Raw genomic sequence first — 22,726 nt, forward strand, 5'->3', positions numbered from 1 at the left:
CATTGGCGCTCATTGCTTAAGGGGGTATTGGTCATTCATTGGCAAGAGAAAACCATCACCGTTGTCCAGAGAAATTGGCGTTTAATCGATGACAACGAAGTGGCACCCAAGCGCACAGCTCCGCGTGGTAGGCGACGACAGGGTCGGTCGCCGTGACTAGGCGTCAACGAACGCCACGGCAACCGATGCTGTCGTCACCAACATCAAGCTACCCGAATTCTAGCAGACCGACTCAGAACTCTGGTTTATAAACATTGAGCCACTTTTTCGACGGCACCGCGTGTCGTCACGAACCACGAACTTCGACCACGTCATCTGCGTGTTACGGCCTCCCGTCCTCGCCTTCGTCAGGGATATTCTCCGCTCGCCGCCTCCTCACAACCCGTAGGATGTTCTGAAGACCGAACTCATACGCCGGACATCCGAGTCGGAACAGCGTACACTGCAGCAACTGCTCACCGCACACGACCTTGGTGACAGAAAACTAATGGAGCTTCTGCGTCGCATGCAGCACCTTTTCGGAGACCGCTCTGCTGCACTAGACGCCTCCATCCTGGACGAGCTGTACCTCCAGCGACTATCTCCGCAGGTACGGATGGTCTGGGGCGTACTGTCATCCGCATCCCTTAACTCACTCGCACAGATGGCTGATAAGATCATGAATATCAGTACACCCGTTCTTGCTGGCATCTAGAGATTCTGCGCTCAATCACTCGACGCACCAGTCCTTGATGACCGCTTAGACCATCTCCTTGGCGCCAACGAGATGCTCAATCGCAAGATCGACCAGCTGACAACCCAAATGAAATTGCTCAAGGCCAACCGTTAACGTAGCGCGTCACGCGACTGCCGCCACTCCCGCAGTCTCGTCATCGCGCCGAGTACCGAAACGGCATGTGTTGGTACCGCACCAGTACGGAGCCTACGCTCCTCAGTGCCGCCAACCTTGCCCGTGTGCGGGAAACGCGCCGGCCTCGCAATGAAGGCGGGAAGGCCTTTCGGCCCAACAACCTGCCGCCTATTTCACTTCACTGAACGCGTCAATATGATGCGTTTTCTCATCGACACCGCTGCGGAGGTGGGCGTAATCCTTACTACGCTGAAGGACCGTCGCCGACACCTCACAGCGCCACCTGTTACCGCCGCTAACAGTGCGAACATATGGACCTACGGATAGAAAACTGTCACCCTTGACATCGGCTTTCGAAGGACATTCAGATAGATCTTTTTGATGGACGACTTCCGCGTATCAATTATGGTGTGAATTTCCTCTGGCATTGTCGACCTCCGCCGTAGCCGTCACCTGTAATCCGAGACCAACCTATCGGTTCAAGGCGTCGCATCTCGTTTACCACCCCTGCATCTTGTACAAGCACATGCCAAAGTCTCTCCACCATGGTCTTCAGTTCTCGATGTTTTCAGATCTCTTCCGTGTGCCTTCGCTCGAAGGCCCGGTGTGACACGACGTCCCCCATCACATCGTGACTGATGGAGCACCGGTTTTTGCACGTCCTCGTCGTATTGCTCCTGACCGTAACGAAATCACGCGGGAAAGATTCGAACACTGCATCGTTCTGGCTTTCTTAAAAGCAGCCTTTCTTGCGTCCATTAATCATAATCGTGGAAACATGCCCTACGGAACTTACCTGTATCTCAGCGTTCGATTATATTCTCTGCGCTTGCGAGTTGATGCCTGCCGGAACAATTCCTTCTATTTCTTGCTCGTTCTAGACGCAACAGGCGCTGCCGAGCTCCTTGTCTTTCTGAAGAGCCATTGACCTGAAGAAGCTTTCTGCGTGCGAAATTTCCTGGAACCTATAACGACCCGCCGTGGTTGCTTAGTGGCTATGGTGTTGAGATGCTAAACACGAGGCCACGTGATCAAATCCCAGCCACGGCGGCGACACTTCGACGATGGCGAAAGGCGAAAATGCCCGTGTACTTAGATTTAGGTGCACGTTAAAGAACTCCAGGTGATCGAAATTATTACGTAGTCCCTCACTACGGCGTGCCTCATAATCAGATCGTGGTTTTGGCACATAAAACACCATAAATTAAAATGAAAAAGTATATAACGCTACAGTCAATACTGGTTACTTCATTGTTTTCCTGTGCTTTCGGCAGGAGACGCCCGCCTTTTGTACTACTCGAAGCCAAGGGACGCTCGGTAGGAGGCGCTGTTTAGCACCGTTTATTTAGCACCACTCGTTTACGATTTAAAGTAGACGGAAGTATCAACCAGTCTGCAGTCGAAGAAAGCAAGAGACTTTTCGAGTATTGTAGTAAAAAAAAATTCGCCGCCATTCCACTTTGTGAAGGTGGATGACCAGCGAAGATGTATAAATGTTATGGCTGAATTTGCAACACATAGATAAATAAATATTTTGGTGTTGTTTATTATACGAACATTTATTGCCCTTATCGGTGGTCAGCATAACGATAGGTGTGCGCATACATTCTCCTCCCACCTCTGTTATTAAATGCGTCCGTCACGTAAGACAATGAATGTCTCATACCCCCTTAAGCAATGGTTCCACCACCGTAACAAAAAAAAAATAACGCGGCCTCCTTATTGCGACAACAGAAAAGAAATTAAATTCTACGCAGGAATGATGAGCGGCAATGGAGCCACCTGTCGAAGAAGACGAATACGAACGCGCGTGAATAATGCACGAGCGCGTTCAAGCGATAGCGCCGCAAACGAGCCAGCCGTGGAAGACAACAATGCTCGAGCCATTGCTGACGATGACAGTTTTTGATGATCATGGTGGTGTGGGAAGATGTGTGGTTGATGATCTCCCACATTCTTTATTACTCGTCGGTCGAACACAGAAGAAATCACTGAACGCAGCTGGTCCTGTCGTTTCTTGTTCGAGCGCTAGCTCGAGAGCGCAGCGCGTGGAGGTGCGTGCTTAGGTGCCCCTTCGTTATCGCCGATCAAACGCCGATGGCTCAAACGCCGAGACATTTAACTGGCGGTGAAAACGCTCGACCATGCCGCTGGTTGTAGACCGTCGTCTTGATATGACTGACACCCAGCAGTCAGGACATCGCATGGAACAGCACGGAGTCGAATTGAGCACCTCGATGTGTTGTAATGGTCTAGGGCACTCCGTAGCGACTAATCCATACTGTTATGAGGCCTAGGGCGAATGTCTCTGCGGTGATATTGCTGAATGGTAATGCCTCAGGCCAACGCGTGAACCGGTCGATACACGTTAAGATATAGCGATTGTCCTTGCTTGGCGGCAAAAGACCAACCAGTTTGGTGTGCACGTGGATGAAACGCGCGTCAGAAGACCTGAAGGTCCCCAGTGGACCGTAGGTGTGGCCCTGAGCTTTCGTTGGCTGGCACTAGAGACAATCCCGTGTCCAGCGTTGGACGTCGATATTCATGCGTGACCACAGGTATCTTGTAGTGACGAGATGTTGAGTCGCATGTATACCAGTGTGTGGCAAGGAATGCATGGCATGGAAGACGGTGCGGTGAAATTGTGGCAGAACGTAGGGGCGAGGACAACTTGTAGAGACGTCTCAAACCAAGGGAATATCGCAGCCTGGAAATTGGACGTCTTCAGACTGAAGGGAACTATCCTTCAGTCGTAAGGCCTGAAGTTTCGTGCCCTCCTGCTGTGCTGTAGCCGTAGCTGCAAAATCCACAAGTGGGCGCTTCTTGACAGTTGTGTTGACTTGTGTACGGGAGAATGCGTCAGCGGCTTGGTTGTCTGGGCCGTTGATGTGCCAAATGTCGCTGATGAATTTGGATACGTAGGTGGCTCCATTGCCGCTCATCATTCCTGCGTAGAATTTAATTTCTTTTCTGTCTCGCAGCCAAGTAGGCGGCCCGCAGTTAACGACCGAAAGTGCTGTATCTACGCTCGGCCTGTGAGAGTTTTTGCGAGAATAATGCGACCGGCTGCTACATGCCATGGATCAGCTGCTGCAGCACTCCACCAACGGCGACGTCCAAGGCGGCCGCCGTGAGTAACGTCAGGGCGTCGCACATCGGTTGTACAAAGAGAGTGACGTTGGCGACGGCTTCCTTGATGGAACTGAAAGCTGTCTCGGCATCGTCCGTCCCGGAGGTGGGAGCGTTTGCTTTTGTCTGACCAGACAGGAGTGCGTTGAGCGGTTGCAGGATGACACAGCAACGAGGAATGAACCACCGATAATAATTGGCAAGCCCATTGAATCGTGTTAGTTCCTTTGGGGTAGCAGGTCGTGGAAACAGCTTCCACACGAGCGGCAGGAGGAGATATCCAGCGGTCATCGACGTGATGGCCAAGAAAGTCTAGTGCACCGATACCAAACTCGCTCTTCCGCCCTTGTACCACTAGCCCGTACTTCCGCGGTCGTTCAACGCATGGCGCAGATAAAGCTCGTGGTCGTCTGCTGAAGCGCTGTAGACGAAGATGTCTTCGATGTATGCGAAACAGAAGTACAAATCACGGACAACCTGATCGAAAAATTGTTGAAACGATTGCGCGGCGTTGCGCAGACCGAATGACATACTGAGATATTTAAACATGCCAGAAGCTGTTATTATGGTTGTCTTTGGCACATCGGAAGGTTTTACAGGTGGTATGTCTTGACTAGGTCTATCTCGCGGAATATTGTGAACCCGTGCAGCAACGTGGAAAAGTCCTGAATTTGGGCATGGGGTACCGATTCTGTACTGTCACTTTGTTGAGGGCGCGGTAGTCACCGCACGGTATCCAGTCACCGGAGGGCTTGGGAACCATGTGTAGCAGCGACGACCATGCACCATACTCACAGACCTAAATCTGTGAGTGGTGGCGCTGGCTAACACTCCCAGGGTTATACTAGGACATATATATACCCAAGAAAGTGGATGGGGAAACGGCGCCGCAGTAACTCAATTGGTAGAACATCGCACGCGAAATGCGAAGGATGTCGGTTAGGTTCCCACCTGCGGCAAGTTGTTTTTTCATCCACTTTAATTTCCACTAATTTATTTAATTTATTAAGCACAAGTAATTTCCCCTATGTTGTCCTTGGTGTCAGTGTTTGTTGGCTTCTTATGAGATTGTGGCTAGTGTCATCTCCGACCAATCTGCTTCGCCGGTAGCCATTTTATGCTTACATCAACTCTCGATTACGGGAGCGCCAGAATTTTTCAGAGTTCGGTTCCTATGTGCGAGTCAGCACCTGTGTCGTCGTGTTTCTTCCTTCTGTCCGTGTCCCTTTGCGCTGTTACCGAGAGTACTACGGTTCATAGATATTCACCTTCTGCAAGCGTGGGTGAAAGCGCTCGCGTGGCGCGAGGGCAGAATCCGCTTGCAGCGGCAGCATGTGCTCCGCTGGTTACAGCGCATCCGCCCTAGACCGAGGATCTCTTGCAACGTCTAACGTTGCCGGTATTTCCGAGATCGTTCTTCATTGCTTGCCCTCGGGTAACACCGTTCTCAATTCCGTGTTCCTACAGGTGGAGCTCGCTGGTCAGCAGCGCGCTTCTGATTTTCGCGATGCCCTACACTCTGTGCTCGATATTATGGGCATCCTCGGAGCAGGCCAGTATCAGAAGAACAATTTGTGGCTCGTCACTTGTCACAGGAGTCTTTCCAAGCAGAACTTCGTCGAATGAGCTGAGCTTCTAGTCAAAGGATTGAAGTGTCTTGTCATTGATACAGAAATCTGTAACGTAAAAATGAAGCTTCTTTGGCTTCCTCCTCACCTAGAACAGAAACGTGTTGTAGAGGCATTGGAACCGCATGGCATGGTACAGTTCATAACTAGCGAAATGTGCCCTTGTCAGGGCATGGAGAGTCGGCAGATGACGAGTCCCGATGTAGAGTTTACGCTCAATGAAGGCGTATTTTCCAGTTCCCTTCCTCATCTTCTGCCGATATTCGGACACCATTACCTAATTTTGTTTGGCGGACGGCCTTCGTTGTGTCTTGAATGCCACAGAGTGGGGCATATAAGAAGACAGTGTAAAACACCACACTGCGCCAAGTGGCATCCTTATGGTCATAATGTTGCTTACAGGCTTCGTAGCAGTCGACCAGTGGACGATCACACTATCGTTAGCCACTTCATGGATGTTATTAAGGTCTCAGGTGCCTCTGGCAAAACGTCTGCTGAGTGCCACCGGGCTGAGGAGGTGCAGGCATCACCAGCTGTGCACAGAGCTACAGTGAGGACTATTGAAGAAGATAGAGTGGCCTACCGTGAAAAGGACCTTTCCGCAACATGGGCTATATTACCGCCACATCGGCACCAACTTCATCCGGCTGAGCATGCTGAAATGAATGAGGTGTTATGGTGCTATGGGAAAGAACCCAGAGTCGTCACGGCGAAGGCGAAGAAGCATATTCGGGGATCCCCTATGAGTGCAGATGCCACTGTAGTTCGTATAGTTTCTGCACCTGCGACTTTACAACGGGACGGGACAAGTAAAACAAGGGTAGCAGTTCCACGTGCAGGCACTGCTCCTTAGTAATGTCACGGCTGGCGCCCTTCCCTTAAAGGGCCCTCACCAGGTCTGGCCATTTGGAGTTGACAAGCGCAGTGCACAAAATTACCGCCAACGATCGTGCCTGTCAAGTGGTCCATGTCTACGCGCCGCAGAATAAGCTTAAATTGCAAATCAAATGCAGTTGCCCTTTTCCGCGTAGGTGCCGCGCTCCCAGCCACCGTTGGGAGTCGTCTATCACGCAAGTGCGCCTACGTACGTGGAAGTGCTGTGACGTCGCTTGTAGTGACGCGTGACTTCGAGAATTATTGGAGGCGACATCAGTTCAATCTGTTCTATCAATAGACGGATCAAAGTTTTAAAAATAATAAAACTTCAAAACCTAATGTATGGGTGTCTTTTTTTTCTTTTACTTCGTATCGCAGCAAGAGAGATGTACCACTTCACTTTCCTCAGTTTGTTATAACGTCGTGCAGTCGCGCACGCAGAGAGTAAAACTGATTTTCTACCGTGTTCCAGCACCGCGGCCATGCTCTTTCGTCCTCTCGCGTGTGCCTCAGTGCTCGTGATTCTAGCACTGACTTACACCACTAATCAGGTGTGCTCGTGCAGGGCGCACAAAAATCGTTCGCTGCGCGAAACGAGAAATCCGCAACAGCTCGTACGAGAGGCCGCCACCGAAAGTGCGCAACATAGCAAAATGAGCGCGAGAGGGAGAGAGAAAAAAAACGGGACTCGCGATGTATTCGTCACGCGATCCTCCGGCTTTGTTATGGCAGAATACAGAAAATAAATTTCGCTTGCGCAGGATACATGGGGCAACTGGAAAGCATGTCCATGTTGGCGGTAACGCCCGCCTCCCGAAACCATGGGATCGCGACATTTCAGATATCTATATCTCTGCTATTAGTCAACTAACTTGAAAAATTATTGCGGTAGAACACTTCTTAGAGGGCAAGCAACAACTTCCACCGTATAACTAAAATTTGCTATGTGACCTGGTGATGGGCCCTTTAACGTTTGGAACACTGAATGCTCGCAGTTAGCGAAGGCAGGGTCAGGTGCTGCACGTGTTCCGCAGCCGAGCATTACATATCCTTGCAATTGAGGAAAGAAAAATTACAGCAGATCCAACGAGTTGAAATCTACATACAGCAAACTTTTGTGTGAGTGCACAAAGAGTCGAAGCATGAGTCGAAGCACACACACACACGCACAAGGGAGAGGGGTTAGACAAATAATCCCAATTCTTTTGTTAAACGAAGTTGCTGACAACTGGCGTGTACGATGGTCACCATAAGCACATTATGGTTTCTAAGGCAGCCTGCAGATACGTACGTAGCGCAATTCGAGAATGCTCGGAGACAAGTTCTTTTTCTCCTTTTTTTTTTTACAGTGCAGATTTTAGGCGCCCGTTCTTGCGTTGAACGTCAGCATCTTGGGCGCTACTAAGAAAACGAGCACAGCGAACAGTGAAAGAGCAAATTAAGAGCGCAGCGGGGTGAAAGCCGGCGATAGCAAAGAAAGTGCGAGGAGGAAAGCGGAGGAGGAGAGTGTGGCGAAAGCGTGAGAAGAAAAGCGTTGCGCCCCGCATGACGGGCTCTGCGGCAACGCCCGCTACGAGAGGACGCCAGAGTAGCGCACGTCGCCATCGATAAAACATGCGGCGAACGCGTCCACTGATACCACATATGCAAACACTCCATGAGCAGAGGTCTGTGTGCGGCGCCTGCTGTGAACCGCACCGACGTGCCACCCACGCGCTGCCTCTGGCGAACTCACAATTAGCCAGGTAGTCGCGCAATAGTTGCTTCCGTTTGCAATGTTCCACAAGAGACAGATTGCCTGTGCCAGCCATTCTACTCACAGCGTTCTATTCCAGGTGTAAACCGTGTTTAGTCATCCACAAAAGTTTACGCACCACGGGACCACAGAAAACGTTTAATTTCTGAGCGCCCTTTAACAGCGGTCAGTAAAACGGAACATCACAGTGTTGTTCACATATACAAGTCGAGGCTGTAAATACGTATACTAGGATGCGTTGTGAGGCTTGCCCACATATTCAGCTTTTTCTGGGATCTCGTGTTGCATAAAATTTTGTGGTTGACTGTACTATTTGTTCATAACACAAAACATTGACACGCGAAATGAAAACATGCTTGCAATCGCGCTCAAATTTCACATTACAGAGTACCGCAATCATCGCGGAACTTTTAGAGCGTAGCTCTTAGGCGCCCCTTCCTGCGTTGAGCGTCGGTGTCCTCGGCGTAACAGAGCGAACGAACACAGCGAAGGGTAAAAGAACGAACACGAAGGGCAGTGGGGGATGAAAGACGGCGATGGCGAAGAGAGTGCGAGGATGAGAGCGGAGGAGGATGGTGCAGCGGAACCATCAGACGGAAAGCGGATTGGGGTACGGCGAAAGCGTGGGAAGAAAAGCGTGGTGCCGCGTAAGACAGGCTCTGCGGCAACGACCGCTGCGAGATGGTGCCAGAGTAGCGGGCCGTCTAAAGCCCCTTAAACTTCGTAAAGTAGCGTCACGCTTTGAAGAATGCCGCCTCCTCCACGCGTGCGCTCGCCGAGGCCGATGCCGCGGCGCCTAATAGCATCACGTGGGCCCTCGTGCCATGCTCCAGCGCCATTTTCGCTCGAGAAGCCTCCACGGAGTGGCGACGAACGCATGTTGGCGCCGTTGCTACGCTCGAGCGGTGTAGGCGGCGCCATGGTCGAGGAGGGAGCGTGAAAGAGAGGAGAAACGAGGAGTGAAGGCGGAGGAGGAGAGTGTCGCTAATTTACGGAGTTTAAGGCGTTTAGGGCCGTCATCCGTTCACCGATGACGCCATCGATAAAACATGCGGAGTGCGCGTCCACCGACACCACATATATGGAAACAATGTGCTGCATGAGCGGAGATCTCTCCGTGGCGGCTGCTGTGAATTGCGCCCATGCGCCACCCACGCGCTGTCTCTCGCGATCTCCCGATTACTCAGGCAGTCGCGCCACACTTTGCTGCGTTTAGGACGTGCCGCACGAGGCAAATTGTCCGAACATGCTAATATATCCCGAAATGAAAGCATGTATAGAGCTGCGCTGAAATTTCGCATTAGGGAATATTGTAATCTTCGGTGAATTTTCTTTTGTTTTTTTACAGCGAAGCTGTATATGGGGGGGGGGGGGTGTTAGGTTCCGATGAAAAATATGTCTGTGGGCTAGAGCCATATAGATCGCGAATATCTCCCCATACGGAGGCCGATCGCGACGATTGTGCGATACCGGGCCGACCTACGGCGCAGATGCAACAGGCGTTAAGCACTCCGCCAACTTGCAAACGTAAGTTTAATATCCTAAGTCCAAATACAACCCATATCAGATATTAAGCTGATAGGAACAGATACTACATTTTGAACCGCGTCAACCATGTCTACGTTCCCACCACCCTCTCTTTGTCGGCATTCCAAGCGCTTGCTTGTGTACTTCCCTTTTCTTCCGCTCGCCCATTGTGGCGTGCTGCCCGTTCGGACCACGAGGCGGAAAGCAATGCGAACGGTCCGTGTGGCCCCAATCCCGGAAACTTTGAGTGTTTCACCGGAGCGACGGCCAGGTTTCCGAGGGACTTAGACCGTCTAATTTTGTGCGGTCTGTGTTTTGTGTGACCGGTTGCGGTTTTCGAGTGACCTCACAACCATTACTGCGGTGCGGAAAATCAACCAACGCACGATCGCCTTGGCTACGGTGAAACAGTCAGTGCCCTCAATGCGGCAAGGTGCGTGTATGTTCTACGTGCCGGGATTCGTTAGTAAAAGGTTTCGTGTCGCGTTTTGCAAGAATACATGGGCATGTATACCCTCCGGTGCCTCATCATCTTCCGAGGCTCAACATTGTGGAGGAGCGACTAGTCGCGCCTCGCCTTCCATTTATGTGCATACGACGTTTGACGCCCGGCGATGGACAGTTCGCCATTAAGGGGCCCACATACAGAGCTTCGCTGGTCATCCACCTACACAAAGTGTAATGACACTGAATTTCTTTTTTTTTTTTCATCTTCAATTGACGTGGTAAGTTGCTACTCTAACTCGGAAAAGCGCGACGGTGCAGCAGTCAAGCCATTGATGACGAAAGAAATAGTAAAGTAGAAATAAATGATCTGTACATTGCCTGTGAATCGTAGGCCAAGTTTGTTATTTTATTTCTATGGACAAGCATTGATGCAGAGAGTACAGTGACTCCCGTTATTCCGTTATTCATCAGTTATTCAGTGCCTAACAATGTATTCAAACACTGGAAGGAAGACGAAGTTATTCTTTGATAGGACGCTTGTACTTTTGTCTCCGCTTTTTCGCTTTGTTTTCCTGCATTTCTGGGAGCTGCCGCTCCTTCCTTGCGGCAGTGGATGAAGAGATCTCCGAGGACTTTCCTAATGTGCAGCCGTCAGGTCGGCTATAGTCCAGGAAACGTGGAAGTACGTCAAGCGATACAGACAGCGAGGCCACTGAGATATGTTCGGACAGCTACGACTCGTCGGACGAAGACTTCCAGGTCGTGATGAGTTGATCAGCGAAAAGAAGACTACTGCACGCATCTTCGTCGCCAAGTGCTTCTACCGTGAAGAGTGCACCGCTGCGCTGGCCGCACACTCTGCTCTTTATGCCCGTGGACCCGGCGACCAATTTGCGGCTCCTCAACAGGCAGGTCCTCTCTTCGTTACTCGAGAGTATCGCAGCAAATCAGATTAAAGACGTGCGAATAAACTCGCGGAAAAATGTCCTGGCAGTTGATGTCTTACATCGCAGCGCGCTACAGGACTTACGTAAGATAACTGATATCGACAATGTAAAGGTGCGATCAATGATCCCTACAGGCGGCGATGGTACTGCGGGTGTCATTTATGACGTCGACGTTGCCATCCCTAATGACGACTTGCCAACGCTGATAAAGCCAACGACAGAAGGCACTTTCATTGCAAGGATTTACAGACTGGGAAACTCACGCTGTGTGAAGAGTTTGTTTGAAGGAGACAGCCTTCCTTCCCGCGTCAAAGTAGGACATGTCCGCCATCCAGTACGACCATTCGTTCCGAAGGCCCTCCATTGTTTCAAGTGTTGCAAGATTGGCCACGTGAAGGGTGTCTGCATGAACAACGTCGTGTGCCCGCGGTGCTCTGAGTCCCATTCAGAAGACGCCTGCAGCTCACATGTTCTAAAGTGCCGTAACTGCGGTGGTCCTCACAAGCCCTCATCAAAGGATTGCCCGCGGGTGCGGAAGGAATTCGCGATTCTAAAACGAATGATGCGGGTCAATTCTACCCATCGAGAGGCTGCTGCCACTGTTCGGCGACGTCGGCATCGACACCGAAAACGTTCACGAAATTCCGCAACTGCAGATAGGAACACGCCAGCTACCGTCAGAAGAACTGCCGCATCATCGCACAGTGCCACTAAGACAGATACAAGGAAAGCAAACAAAGCAGAGAGGCTTTGTTTGAAGAATGGCCTGAGCTACCGAGGGCACAACTCCCTGACAAGTTACCTCAAACCGCACCGACTTCAACGGCTTCGGCAACTGTTGAAGCGACGCTGGCTGATGACAGGTCATCAACATTCTGCGGTCGCTCATGAATGCCATTCGCGTTGTACTCACCAACATGAAATCTTCGTCTGCGCACAGCGCGCTACAGGTGCTGGACTGAGTCCAGTACTTGCAGCTCTTGGTTAAAATCATGGCTCTCAAGAAGCCGTCGTTTCGTGACGAAGTCCGGAATGCGTCTATATTTCAGTGGAACGCTAGAGGACTGAAGTCACGCATGTCGGACTTTCGACAGTTTGTGTTCACGAATAAGTTCCCAGTCATCGTCATCTGCGAGCCCCTATCAGATAACATCAGACTGTCCGGGTATGAGTGCTTTATGTCCGCCACCCACGGAGAATGCAGCAAGATCATCGTATTCATGCGACGTGATCTTACGTATGTGCATCATCCAGTGTCACCTGACCAAGGAAACCAGTACGTATGTCTGACAGTGAAGAAAGGCAAGCTCACTTTCACATTAATTGGAGCCTACATATCGCCCTCAAGTCGGATGGACTGCGAGAGATTACGGCGAATCACGACAGCGACTCCGCAGCCTTTGGTGATTACTGGAGATTTTAATGCCCGCCACCATCTCTGGGGAAGCGCTAAGATAAACTAGAGAGGCCGAAGATTAGTGTCATTTGCCTCCGAACAAGAACTGTGCTTGTTAAATGATGGAAGCCCCACCTTTCTGCGTGGAACTGCCTACTGTAGCTGCCTGGACCTCACATTTGTTTCACGTTCCTTCACTAGAAAGGTCAGGTGGTTTACGGATATTGAAGCGCAGGGAAGTGACCACCTACCCACTTTTCTTAGGGTTGAAGGGTTGACGGACTCCAGATTAGCCAGCGTCACACAATGTATCGACTGGCCAATGTTCAAGTCAATTGTCAAAGACGGCTGTCGTGATGACTTGTCCTCTAGCCTAGAGGACATCAAAAAGGTTGCACTAGAGGCTGCGAAACATTCGCTTCCGAGAACGTATACACGCACCGAATAAGACATTGAGCTAGAGAAGCTTCGTGCAATTCGTCGTCGTGCAGAGCTAAGATACAGGCGCACGAAGTCCGTACATGACTTGAGGTTGGCCAGAAGAACTCAAAAAAAATTCAGCGTCGCATGGACAAACTTGCATCGAAAAGATGGAAGTCATTCTGCGAATCTTTGAATCCACGAAAACCTTTGTCTCACATATGGAGAACTGTTCGTGGTCTCCGTGGAACCCCTCAGCAGCGCCACCCTTTTAAGTCTTTGGCCCTTCACCAACAACGGAGCGAGATAGACGTAGCGGAAGCTTTCTGCAGGAGGATTGCTGGCAAAACTAGTTCCGCTGGAACATCGACTCTCCACCACTCACCGACTTCACGTGACCCCCGCATGGATAGTCCTTTCTCCATGGACGAGCCCGAAGCTGCGCTGGCCTTGTGCAAGCATTCATCTTCACAAGGACCCGACGGTATAACCTACGGTGCCCTATGTAATGTTGGCGAAGAGGCTCGGAATGTGCTCCTGCTCTTGTTCAACAGCTCCTGGCAGACAGGTACGGCTCCCCAGGAAGGAAGACCAGTCGCCTAATTCCACTGTTCAAGCCTGGCAAGTCTCCTGTAGGCATTGCATCATACCGACCAATTGTGCTTGCCAGTTGCATCGGAAAACTAATGGAGAGGATGGTTCTAGCACGGCTAGAGTGGTACCTCGAACATTACCAGGTATATCCAGATGCGTTGGCCGGTTTAAGGCGTGGCCGTTCTTCTATAGACAACGCTATCGACTTGGTGACGTACGTCGAGCACCAGAAGTCCTGCAAAAGATTATCTGCTGCCCTGTTTCTGGATGTTAAAAGAGCGTACGATAACGTAACGCACGAAGCCATTTTCAACGCGTTAGAGGTAGTAGGACTTGGCAGCAAAGTCTATTTCTGGATAAGTAGCTATCTAAATAAGAGATCCTTTTTCGTACTTACCGAGGATGGCCCGACCTCCCAGCATTACAGTAACCGTTGGGTGCCTCAGGGTGGAGTACTCAGCCCAACGCTCTTCAGTCTAACACTCATTGGACTCGCCGACATCTTGCCAGGCACCGTTAGACTCTCCATCTATGCCGACTACATTTGCATTTGGACGTCGCCTGTGACGCGACTGCAGCTTCGCGCGCGGCTTCAGAAGTCAGCCACTTTAACATGATCCTACCTTCGAGAACAAGGACTTCATATATTATACGGAAAGTGCGCAGTGGTGGCATTTACCAGGAAATCAATGTCTCCATACGTGGTATCCGTCGACAGACAACTGATCTCGTACAGCACGAGTCACAGATTCTTGGGGGTGGTCATTGACAAAAATCTCTCCTGGACCACTCATGTGAATTATGTGAAAAAATTCTTGACAGGAATTTGCCATATGTTTAAGTTCTTTGCCGGAAAGACCTGGGGAGTGCCAGTACACTCTATGGTGCAACTGTACAGAGTCCTCTTTATTGGATTCATACGGTACAGCCTACCGGTCATGCCTAACACCTGCAGAACTAACCTGAATATAATCCAAAGCATCCAAGCCCAAGCCTCCAAGATATGTCTTGGTCTGCCGCGGAGTGCGTCAACGACTGAAGTTATTGCAGTCGCTCAGTATTCTACTATTATAACGCACATTAGTATTGTAACAATGCGTGTGCACACAAGACACTCCGGCCGGACCCCTACTCACCACCTAGCAAGTCTCCCAGTAGATAGGCCCCACACGACATTCAGTGCGACTGTCTTCGCGCACCATGCCTCTTTCAGGTAAGGTTACACACGTGCGGCAAGGCCTTCCATTCCTCCATGGTGTATGCGCCGTACTCAAATGAACCTTACAATCCCAGGACTTCAGAAAAAATCGGACTTGCCATCAGCGCACAAGCAACTAACTTTACTTCTCTTGTACGAGAAATACAGCGACTGCACACGTCTACACTGATGGATCAACTACATCAACCAGTTCCGGTGGCGCTGTAGTTATACCAGCAATGAGAATAACCAAGCAGTTCAAGACTTCCCATGTCACTACGTCTACAGCTGCAGAGCTCGCGGCTCTCCGCGACGCGCTTCAAGTGATAAATGCTGAAAGTCCAAGAAAATAGGCAGTGTTCTGTGATTCAAGGCCGGCCTTGCAATGTGTGTAGTCGTTTCTCCGACATGGAACTCATGATCAGCTCACGTGCGAAATCGCGGAACTTGTCCATCACTTAAGAGAAAAAGGACATGATATCTCTTTTCAGTGGATACCAGGTCATTGCGGTATCATTGGAAATGATGACACCAATAAGGCAGCTCGGACGTCAAACCAAGAAGACCGCTGCGTCCCAATTCCTCTCTCAAGGACCGACGCCGTCAGACAACTTGGCATTCTAATACGCGCGATCTCCTTAGCAGAGTGGAATACCATACATACAAGGCGCACAAGACTGCCCAGACTAAACCCTTCACTTCAACTCAGACCTCCAGGCGGTCTGCACCGACGTGAAGCGTCTCGTCTATGTCGGTTATGGCTTGGAGTTGCCTTCACGAATGCCTACTCAGCAATAATTGGAATGGCTGAAAGTCCTGCATGTGATGTTTGCGGATGCGAGGAGAACATTGAGCACTTATTGTGCCATTGTCCTCAATTTCAAGCACAAAGGCAATCTTTGTCCAACACATTGAGGAAATTAGATGATCGTCCTCTGAGTGAACACACAATACTAGAGCACCGTCCCAACCGATCATCGGCTCAGAAGGCAGTGAAGGCACTTTTGTGTTTTCTCAGAACTTCTGGTTTGAGCGAGTGGCTTTAGCTCAAGTGCTTTCCGTACACGTATCTACACCTTCTCTCTCCCTTCTCTCTCTTCCACTTCTCACATCCCCCAGCGTAGCGTAGCCAACCAGACTATAGACTGGTTAACATCCCTGCCTTCCTGTATTCCTCTTTCTCTCTCTCTGGGAAACAATCACATAAACCTTAGATAGGTTATAAGCAGCTTTATATGGCTGCCGTGGCAGACTGTCCTTTAAACACGCCAACACCACTGTCCGAGTGAACCGAGGCAGGGACGCACAATAGGTGCACAGCACAAGAACGGACCCTTGTGACGCCAAAACAGACCAAGCATTTTCGATTATCACCGCAATTAGAGATAAATCATTTGAAAGTATAAACACCCGCTGCGGTGGCTTAGCGACTATGGTGTTCCGCTGATAAGCACAACGTCGCGGGATCAAACTCTTAAAGCGGCGGCCGCATTTCCCTGGTGGCCACGATTAATCTGCAGGCCACCACTATGGCGTGCAAGATATCAAATCGCGGTTTTGGCACGTAAAAACGCAGAATTCTTCCATTCAAAGTACAACGAACACGTGGAGTGCTCTTGGCGTGGATGGAGCAGGACTGCGGAATCGCATCACCGATCGGAAGCCCCTTCTCAAAGGAAGCAATTGGCTGCTGTGCGAATGGTCTTGCCTGAACTCGTGTGAAATTTTGCTGTTCGCCGCTTCAGCAGGAGTGGGAAGGGTTGGAAGCATCTAATTTAAACTTAGATGAATCTGCTATGTGATGCCGCTGGGACCAGCAGAAGGTTGTGTCGCGTAGTTTGCATACGCTTTAATCCGCAAAACATACAAGTGGATGCCCGTCCAATACTCGTTAGGTAGGGAGGGGGGGGGGGGTGATTTCAGATGAAAGCCGAAGTTTACCAGTAAGAATCGGAATCACCAGATAAGCTAATTTAGAATGCACTAACAGCTGATTAACAAACCATTCATTTACTGAACTCGAATTTGTACTATTTTCAAACAAGATTTTTCTCCTGTTCATACAGCGAAAGACATCGCACAGCTATTGACAGAGCGATTGATATTGCGACTTCTATTGTGAACAATCAGTAGTGACACAAGCATTATAGAACATTACTGGATTAGTATGAAGGACCTATTGAAGCTGTCCTTGGACTTCGTGTCCTCTAACCAACTGTGGCAGGCATTACAAACAAAGCGGAATCACCTTCACGGTGACAGCACCTTCATCAAGGCTTCCTATATGCCTTTGTATCAAACAATGGCATGATGTTGTATCAGGCCAACTGATACACAAAACGGAAAAGACGACTAAGCGCTGTTAGGATGCTATGTCTTTTCAGTCACACCCCCCTGCTGCAACATACGTGCGGCAAGCGCTTGAGTAGAATGCCCCCGCTCTGCGAACCCCTTTCGATGGGCACCCGTTTGAGAGATAACATGCTGCAACCAAGATAACTGAGCCAGAATGAGCGGCGAGCGCAACGGTAAAACCATAATTGCAGCCAATGAGCAGATAACTGCGAAGGTGGTGCAGCCTCGCCTAGATGTCAGCACAGCAAGAAAACGCTGATATTGTCGGCAAATGAAAATTTCTGCATTCATTAGCCCAAATATATCCAGGAATCCAAATCAAATTTTCGATGCTAAAGCGGACAAAACGTTGCCCGGTTTGCTTCATAATAGCCTGCTCCGGCAAACTGACTCCGGGCCAGACGGAGGCGATCTTATTGTAGGAGTGTTACCGGTCGCGGCGCAGTATAATAACGCAAGTGCAACCGGGTAGACAACTTTTTAACGCGATACCGCTAAGGAGCTCGTGTCGCAGAAAAGTCGGTGTCGTCGGTGGCGTTGGCGGAGAGTGGAAAACGGCGGAAGGCAATTCATAAATAAAAACAACTAGCAAGATGGGCTGGGTGGAAATCGAACCAGGGTCTTCGGAGTGTGAGACGGAGACGCTACCACTCAGCCAAGAGTTCGATGGTTCAAAGTAGGACAAAATCGCCTGTAGTGAATGCGGTGTTGCCTTAGAAACGTGCCGTAGAAAGTTATACTGCGGTGTATATCGGTAATTATGAGCATGTAAATTACAGAAGTCGCAGTTAAATGAGTAGCGAAGTACGTTTCCGCGACATTTCTTCTGCGCTTGGCGCACACGCAAAGCCATCTTGCGGCAAACACAGAAGACCACCTAGTCGCAATGTACGGCACTGCCCCGGCAGGTGGCACCCCACTCGCCCGCTTCTCCCCTTCGCCTCGTTTGAGCGCATTGGGGCCGTGCGGGGACCGGTGCGAGGATGCCCCAATACCCTTGCGTTTATTAATAAGTTTTCTCGCTCTCTCCCCTTCCAACTTCCAGCGCGCGTCACTCGAACCCTCGTGTTTAGGCGACTCGGCTCCTCTTTCCACTCACAGCGCGATCCCTAGGTGCAGCATCCGATGCGGGACGCCTCTGACGTGATCGCTGTGCCGTAGCGCGTCTGGTGGGAAAGCGTCCCCTGCGATGTGTGCCGTGCTGCTGGCGAGGAGTCATGCGTCTGCGTGGTGCTCCCAAGCGAGATAGAGGACGATCCCATCGAGGCGTCAGCCCCGTGATCGCGTCCGCCTTCATGGCGCGTCGCAGCCCGGCTGTCCATGCCGATCACGACGTTTGGCTCGCGTAGATCGTTTCTGCCTCCGAGACACCGAGTTCTTTGGTTCGTTCCGCTTGCTCAGGCGCACGTTTCGTCTTTGTGTGACTCAAGAGCATGCCGAGCGAATGAGTGGGCGGTGCGAACGGGGTGCGATAACGCTATCACGTTCCACTCTTGAAAGCTAAGCTTAAGCGTCCTCCAATTTTTCTGAAGGTGCTGGCAGCGCGCCCTGCTGCTTCGGGAGAAATCGAATTTCTGGGACACTTATCCGTTGTTTCAAGGTACATAAATCGGGAATAGGTGCTATTTTTCTTCAGTGTAACCGCAGTTTTCGCTATGTATTCTCATTGCATCATTACAGTGTTCAGAAATTGTTTGATATTAAGGTTAACTTGACGTAAACGAAATTCAATATAGTTGGGTTCAACTGCAGTCTATTTCGCAAGAAACCTTGTAGAATTGTGCTTTAGGTCACCCTGCAGGGTAGAATTCATGCATATGTCTAGCATATAATCCGGAAATCCGCAGAATATTTTCGCGTGTACTGAAAAAGAAGTAACGGATTCGTCCGACTAATTTTCAGACACTTGGAGAAAGATCGACAGAACCATAAGGTAGTGAGCAATGAAGCAAAAAAAAACACACGCAAGAGATCTGTTTTTGAAATCAAGGCCTTCTTAGCTAACTTCAAAGTAGTAATTTCAAAAGGGTAAGAGGAATCTAGGATCTGAGTATCTTGTAATAACTTCCTGAAAAAAACGGCCCTTTCGGGCCTTCAGGACATCGTAGCGAGTCGCAAGAGGCGGCAAAATGAAACAAAAAGCGAGAATTAGTCGTAGAGTAGGTAAACAAGCGGTATGCGGATAATGAGCCTAGTTCTACTTCAATATAACCACATTCTAATATACCCCGTTATAGAGTGCACGGCCGTATATAATAAAAACACGTTTAGGTAAGGCCACCATACGCCACAATTTCGGGAAATGCCGCTAGTTGGCTTGGACTAAACAGTGCTCGTGCGAGGCAATGATGCCTGGAAAGTTGCTACGGTGGCGCACACAAGAAGCGAAAACTGTCGCAGAATAGATAAAACCTAATGGTAGAGTCAATAAAGTCGCCAATAAACTCGAAAAGTAACCTCATTGCCGCATAGACTGGACCATCTGTGAATTGGGCCCACCTGGGCTGTTGGTATTAAAAGAAAATGGTCAACCAGGCGTTCGCACTAAACAAGACGAGATCGACATACTTACGCGTGAAATTCCGCACAAGTGCGATACAGTGTAAGTGAATAATGAATACGAAAAAGAAATATAAACATTTATTTATGGAATTATTTGAAGAACCATATACGTCGACCTTGAATTTAGCGTCGACGCTTAGTTGACCCTCTCCTTTCCTTTTCTTTTTTTTTTTTTGAATTGTAGAATTAGGGATGAGCCTGAAATATGCCATATGCTTAACATTAGAAGAACGTAGACTCCGCATTCCCATTTTTCGTTACCAAGATTTCTTTACAATTGGCCGGTCGCCTCTGGTAATAATGTCTTTAACATCAGGATAAGCTGGATTATTTTTCTGTTACGAGCAACTCTAGCGTAAGAGCATTTTCTGAATACCGGCTGTTTCCACAGGGGAAACCAGAACAAATGTCATCCCTGTTCCCCGTGCCTTTCTCGATAAATATATAAAGAATAGCGTTTCCGTATCTATTCGCATTATCACAGCGACAATTCAGCGTCGCCTTAGAAAGTTGTCTGTATTGACCAGGGGAACAGGATGAAATTATAGCACTGCCGCTTTCACTTGCTGCGTTCGACTTACCTTTTGCGTCGAATGTCTTGCACTTTCCGTCCGGTGACAGCATACCGAGACGCAGGTACGCTAGCGACGTAGCAGGTCTGAGGGCAACCGTACTTCCTCCGACAATGGCTGCCTCGCACTGCCCAGAACGCATTGCCAACACGGCATGATTAAGGGCCGATAGTGTCGATGAGCACGCTGTGTCCACGGTGACGCTCGGGCCTAGAAACGTGCCAAAACATTTTGGAATCACCAACTCATGCAACACTGTTGGTTCAGATTGTTGGTTACAGTACACTGTTGGTTACAACACTCTTAACTAGGTGAACGAAAGGACAGGTAAAACCTCCCTCAAGCTTGTGTACTTGGGCACACGTGACCTCGTGGCCTGTTTACCGCGTGTCCCTCACCCTCCTTCCTTTTTTTTACTACCAGCAACGAAAAGGAAACCCAAGAGTGGCATTAAATAAACGAGTCACGCATCTGATCTTATCAGCAACATATGAAGCCCGAAGGCGACCGTCGCACCCTCACTCCAGGAGCCGCGGCGGCAGTCTGTTCGCCTCAACGGTGTTATATGTTATGCACTCGTCTCGATGCAACGTAATTCATGGAATGCGTGTGAAGGCGATAAATGGGCCACAGGGTCTTCATACGTAGAGTACAGCTCTGTGCTCTGGAGGGAACAGCAGCAGTAATGGACAGGTTCCGCAAAAGAACTGTCCCGGAAAAGAAAATGACCCCGCAAGAAATGGTCCCCCTTGTAAAGCAGAAAACATGGCCTCAGCGGCCACATGACAGCAGTGCTGCAATCGCACGTCACCTGACAATAATTGAATCCAGCACATTGACATGAAAAATATTCGTATACAGAAGACCTTTACGTATGTATCACCAACAGCAAGCACGTAAGGAGAGATTACAGAGAGCAAGACACAAAAGGTAGGTCGGAAAAATTTCCCTCTGTAGTTCAGCGGCTGCACTTGCCTTTCATTTGGAAACATGATTGGTCACTGTGAACTGACAGTGTTGGAGGCAATCGACGACTTGTGACATGAACAAACGACTGCAGCCGAAAAGGTTACCCAGTACAGAGACGGCGCTTCCCATAGGAAAGAAGCAAATAGGCGCTCATCGCCATACAAGGCCATCTTTAGAACTTATCTACACGCTATATTTCTGGGACGGACGAAAACAATTTATTCGTGCTGTTTGACAAATGACCGGGGTTGTTGGAGAAGCATGGGAGAGGCCTTTGCCCTGCAGTGGGCACAACCAGGCTGATGATGATGATGATGATGATGATGATGATGTTTGACAAAGAGCAGCCCTTGCGAAAGGACATAAGTGCTCGCGCAGGAATTCGTCACTAAGCCGAGCCGCAACACTCTCCTGGTCAAAGCCTTTCGTAGCGTCGTTTTTGTTCATGCATAGTGACGCCACCCACTTTTTATCATATCTTATCATTTGACTGTGCGACTGTGCGCGTGTCTCGCATACACCAAAATCTAAATAAAGGAGCGTTTTTACTTTCTGCCGCCTTTGGCCGAGATCAAACCCCAGACTCCTGCCTCAGCAGCGCAATGCCGTAGCCACTATGTCCTCGCGGTGTGCCTCCCGCCAATTACACCACCGTCGAGTTCTTTGCTTCAGTGGCAACTTCGCTCAGTAAACACTTCCGGAAATTTTAAGAAACTTATTATATCTCATTTACAAATAGGTTTTTCGAGGAGTGATTTTCTCACTTGAAGCCATTCTTTTCGACGAATGGTTTTCCCAGTGGCCATCCCTTCTGTAGGCTTTATTTTTTCGGGGAGCAATATTTCAGGGAATATTTTTGAGCAATTTCTCGTGGCTTCTGGAGAGCAGTGCTGCACATGCGCGAGGAGCAGTGACGTCACGTGGTGCACAGCTGGCGCACCGGAGCCGCCTCGCGCGCCTCGCCGGTCTGCGCATTCCAGAGCACTGACGTCATAGCCGTGGAGGACGCACTGGCGCCGGCGCGTGCCCAGCTGTGCGCCTCCGTTGCGCAGTAGCCAAGTCTGACGCTGAGCCGGAGCCGCTTGATAGTGCCGCTCATTTCGTGCGCATGCGCAGATGTATCAGTGGGGGTACACAGAGAGCGGGGCGTTTGCCAGTCTGGTATAGCCATGGAGAAGGACAGCGAAATTGCTGCTCAGCGGCGCAGAAGAGCGGAAAAGCTTAACTCATGGGATCCCGAAGTAGTTGCCTGGCGATTAGCGGTTGAGTGTAGGAAGACCGAACAGAAGGCTAAACGTGCTGTGGAGACACCGGAGCAAAGGGAGGAACGTCTAGCGAAGCGGCGTCGCTAGGAGGCTGAGCGACGTGCCCGACCTTCTCAGCAACAGCAGCAACAAGACGGCGTCGGTGACGTCAAGGCTCGCCGATTGACTGACTATACGGTGAAACTTGGCGGAAGCGCCAGTGCGACTCGCCAAACCTTAGCTCACGCTACGTATA

The 22,726-nt window shown here is 50.0% G+C and overlaps 1 protein-coding gene and 1 pseudogene across 1 annotated transcript in view; both read right to left on the reverse strand.

Annotated features, from left to right (window-relative positions):
• Window positions 1–22,726, reverse strand: part of LOC142576598 (fatty acid synthase-like) — a 417,693-nt gene that overhangs the window by 328,807 nt on the left and 66,160 nt on the right. Inside the window, exon 4 of the mRNA XM_075686791.1 lies at window positions 20,267–20,467. Within this exon, the coding sequence (XP_075542906.1) occupies window positions 20,267–20,467 (201 nt within the window). The remainder of the gene's footprint in view (window positions 1–20,266; window positions 20,468–22,726) is intronic.
• On the reverse strand, window positions 9,676–9,855 carry LOC142576778 (U2 spliceosomal RNA; annotated as a pseudogene).

The sequence above is a fragment of the Dermacentor variabilis genome, chromosome 3 (assembly GCF_050947875.1).
Source record: "Dermacentor variabilis isolate Ectoservices chromosome 3, ASM5094787v1, whole genome shotgun sequence".
NCBI lineage: Eukaryota > Metazoa > Arthropoda > Arachnida > Ixodida > Ixodidae > Dermacentor > Dermacentor variabilis.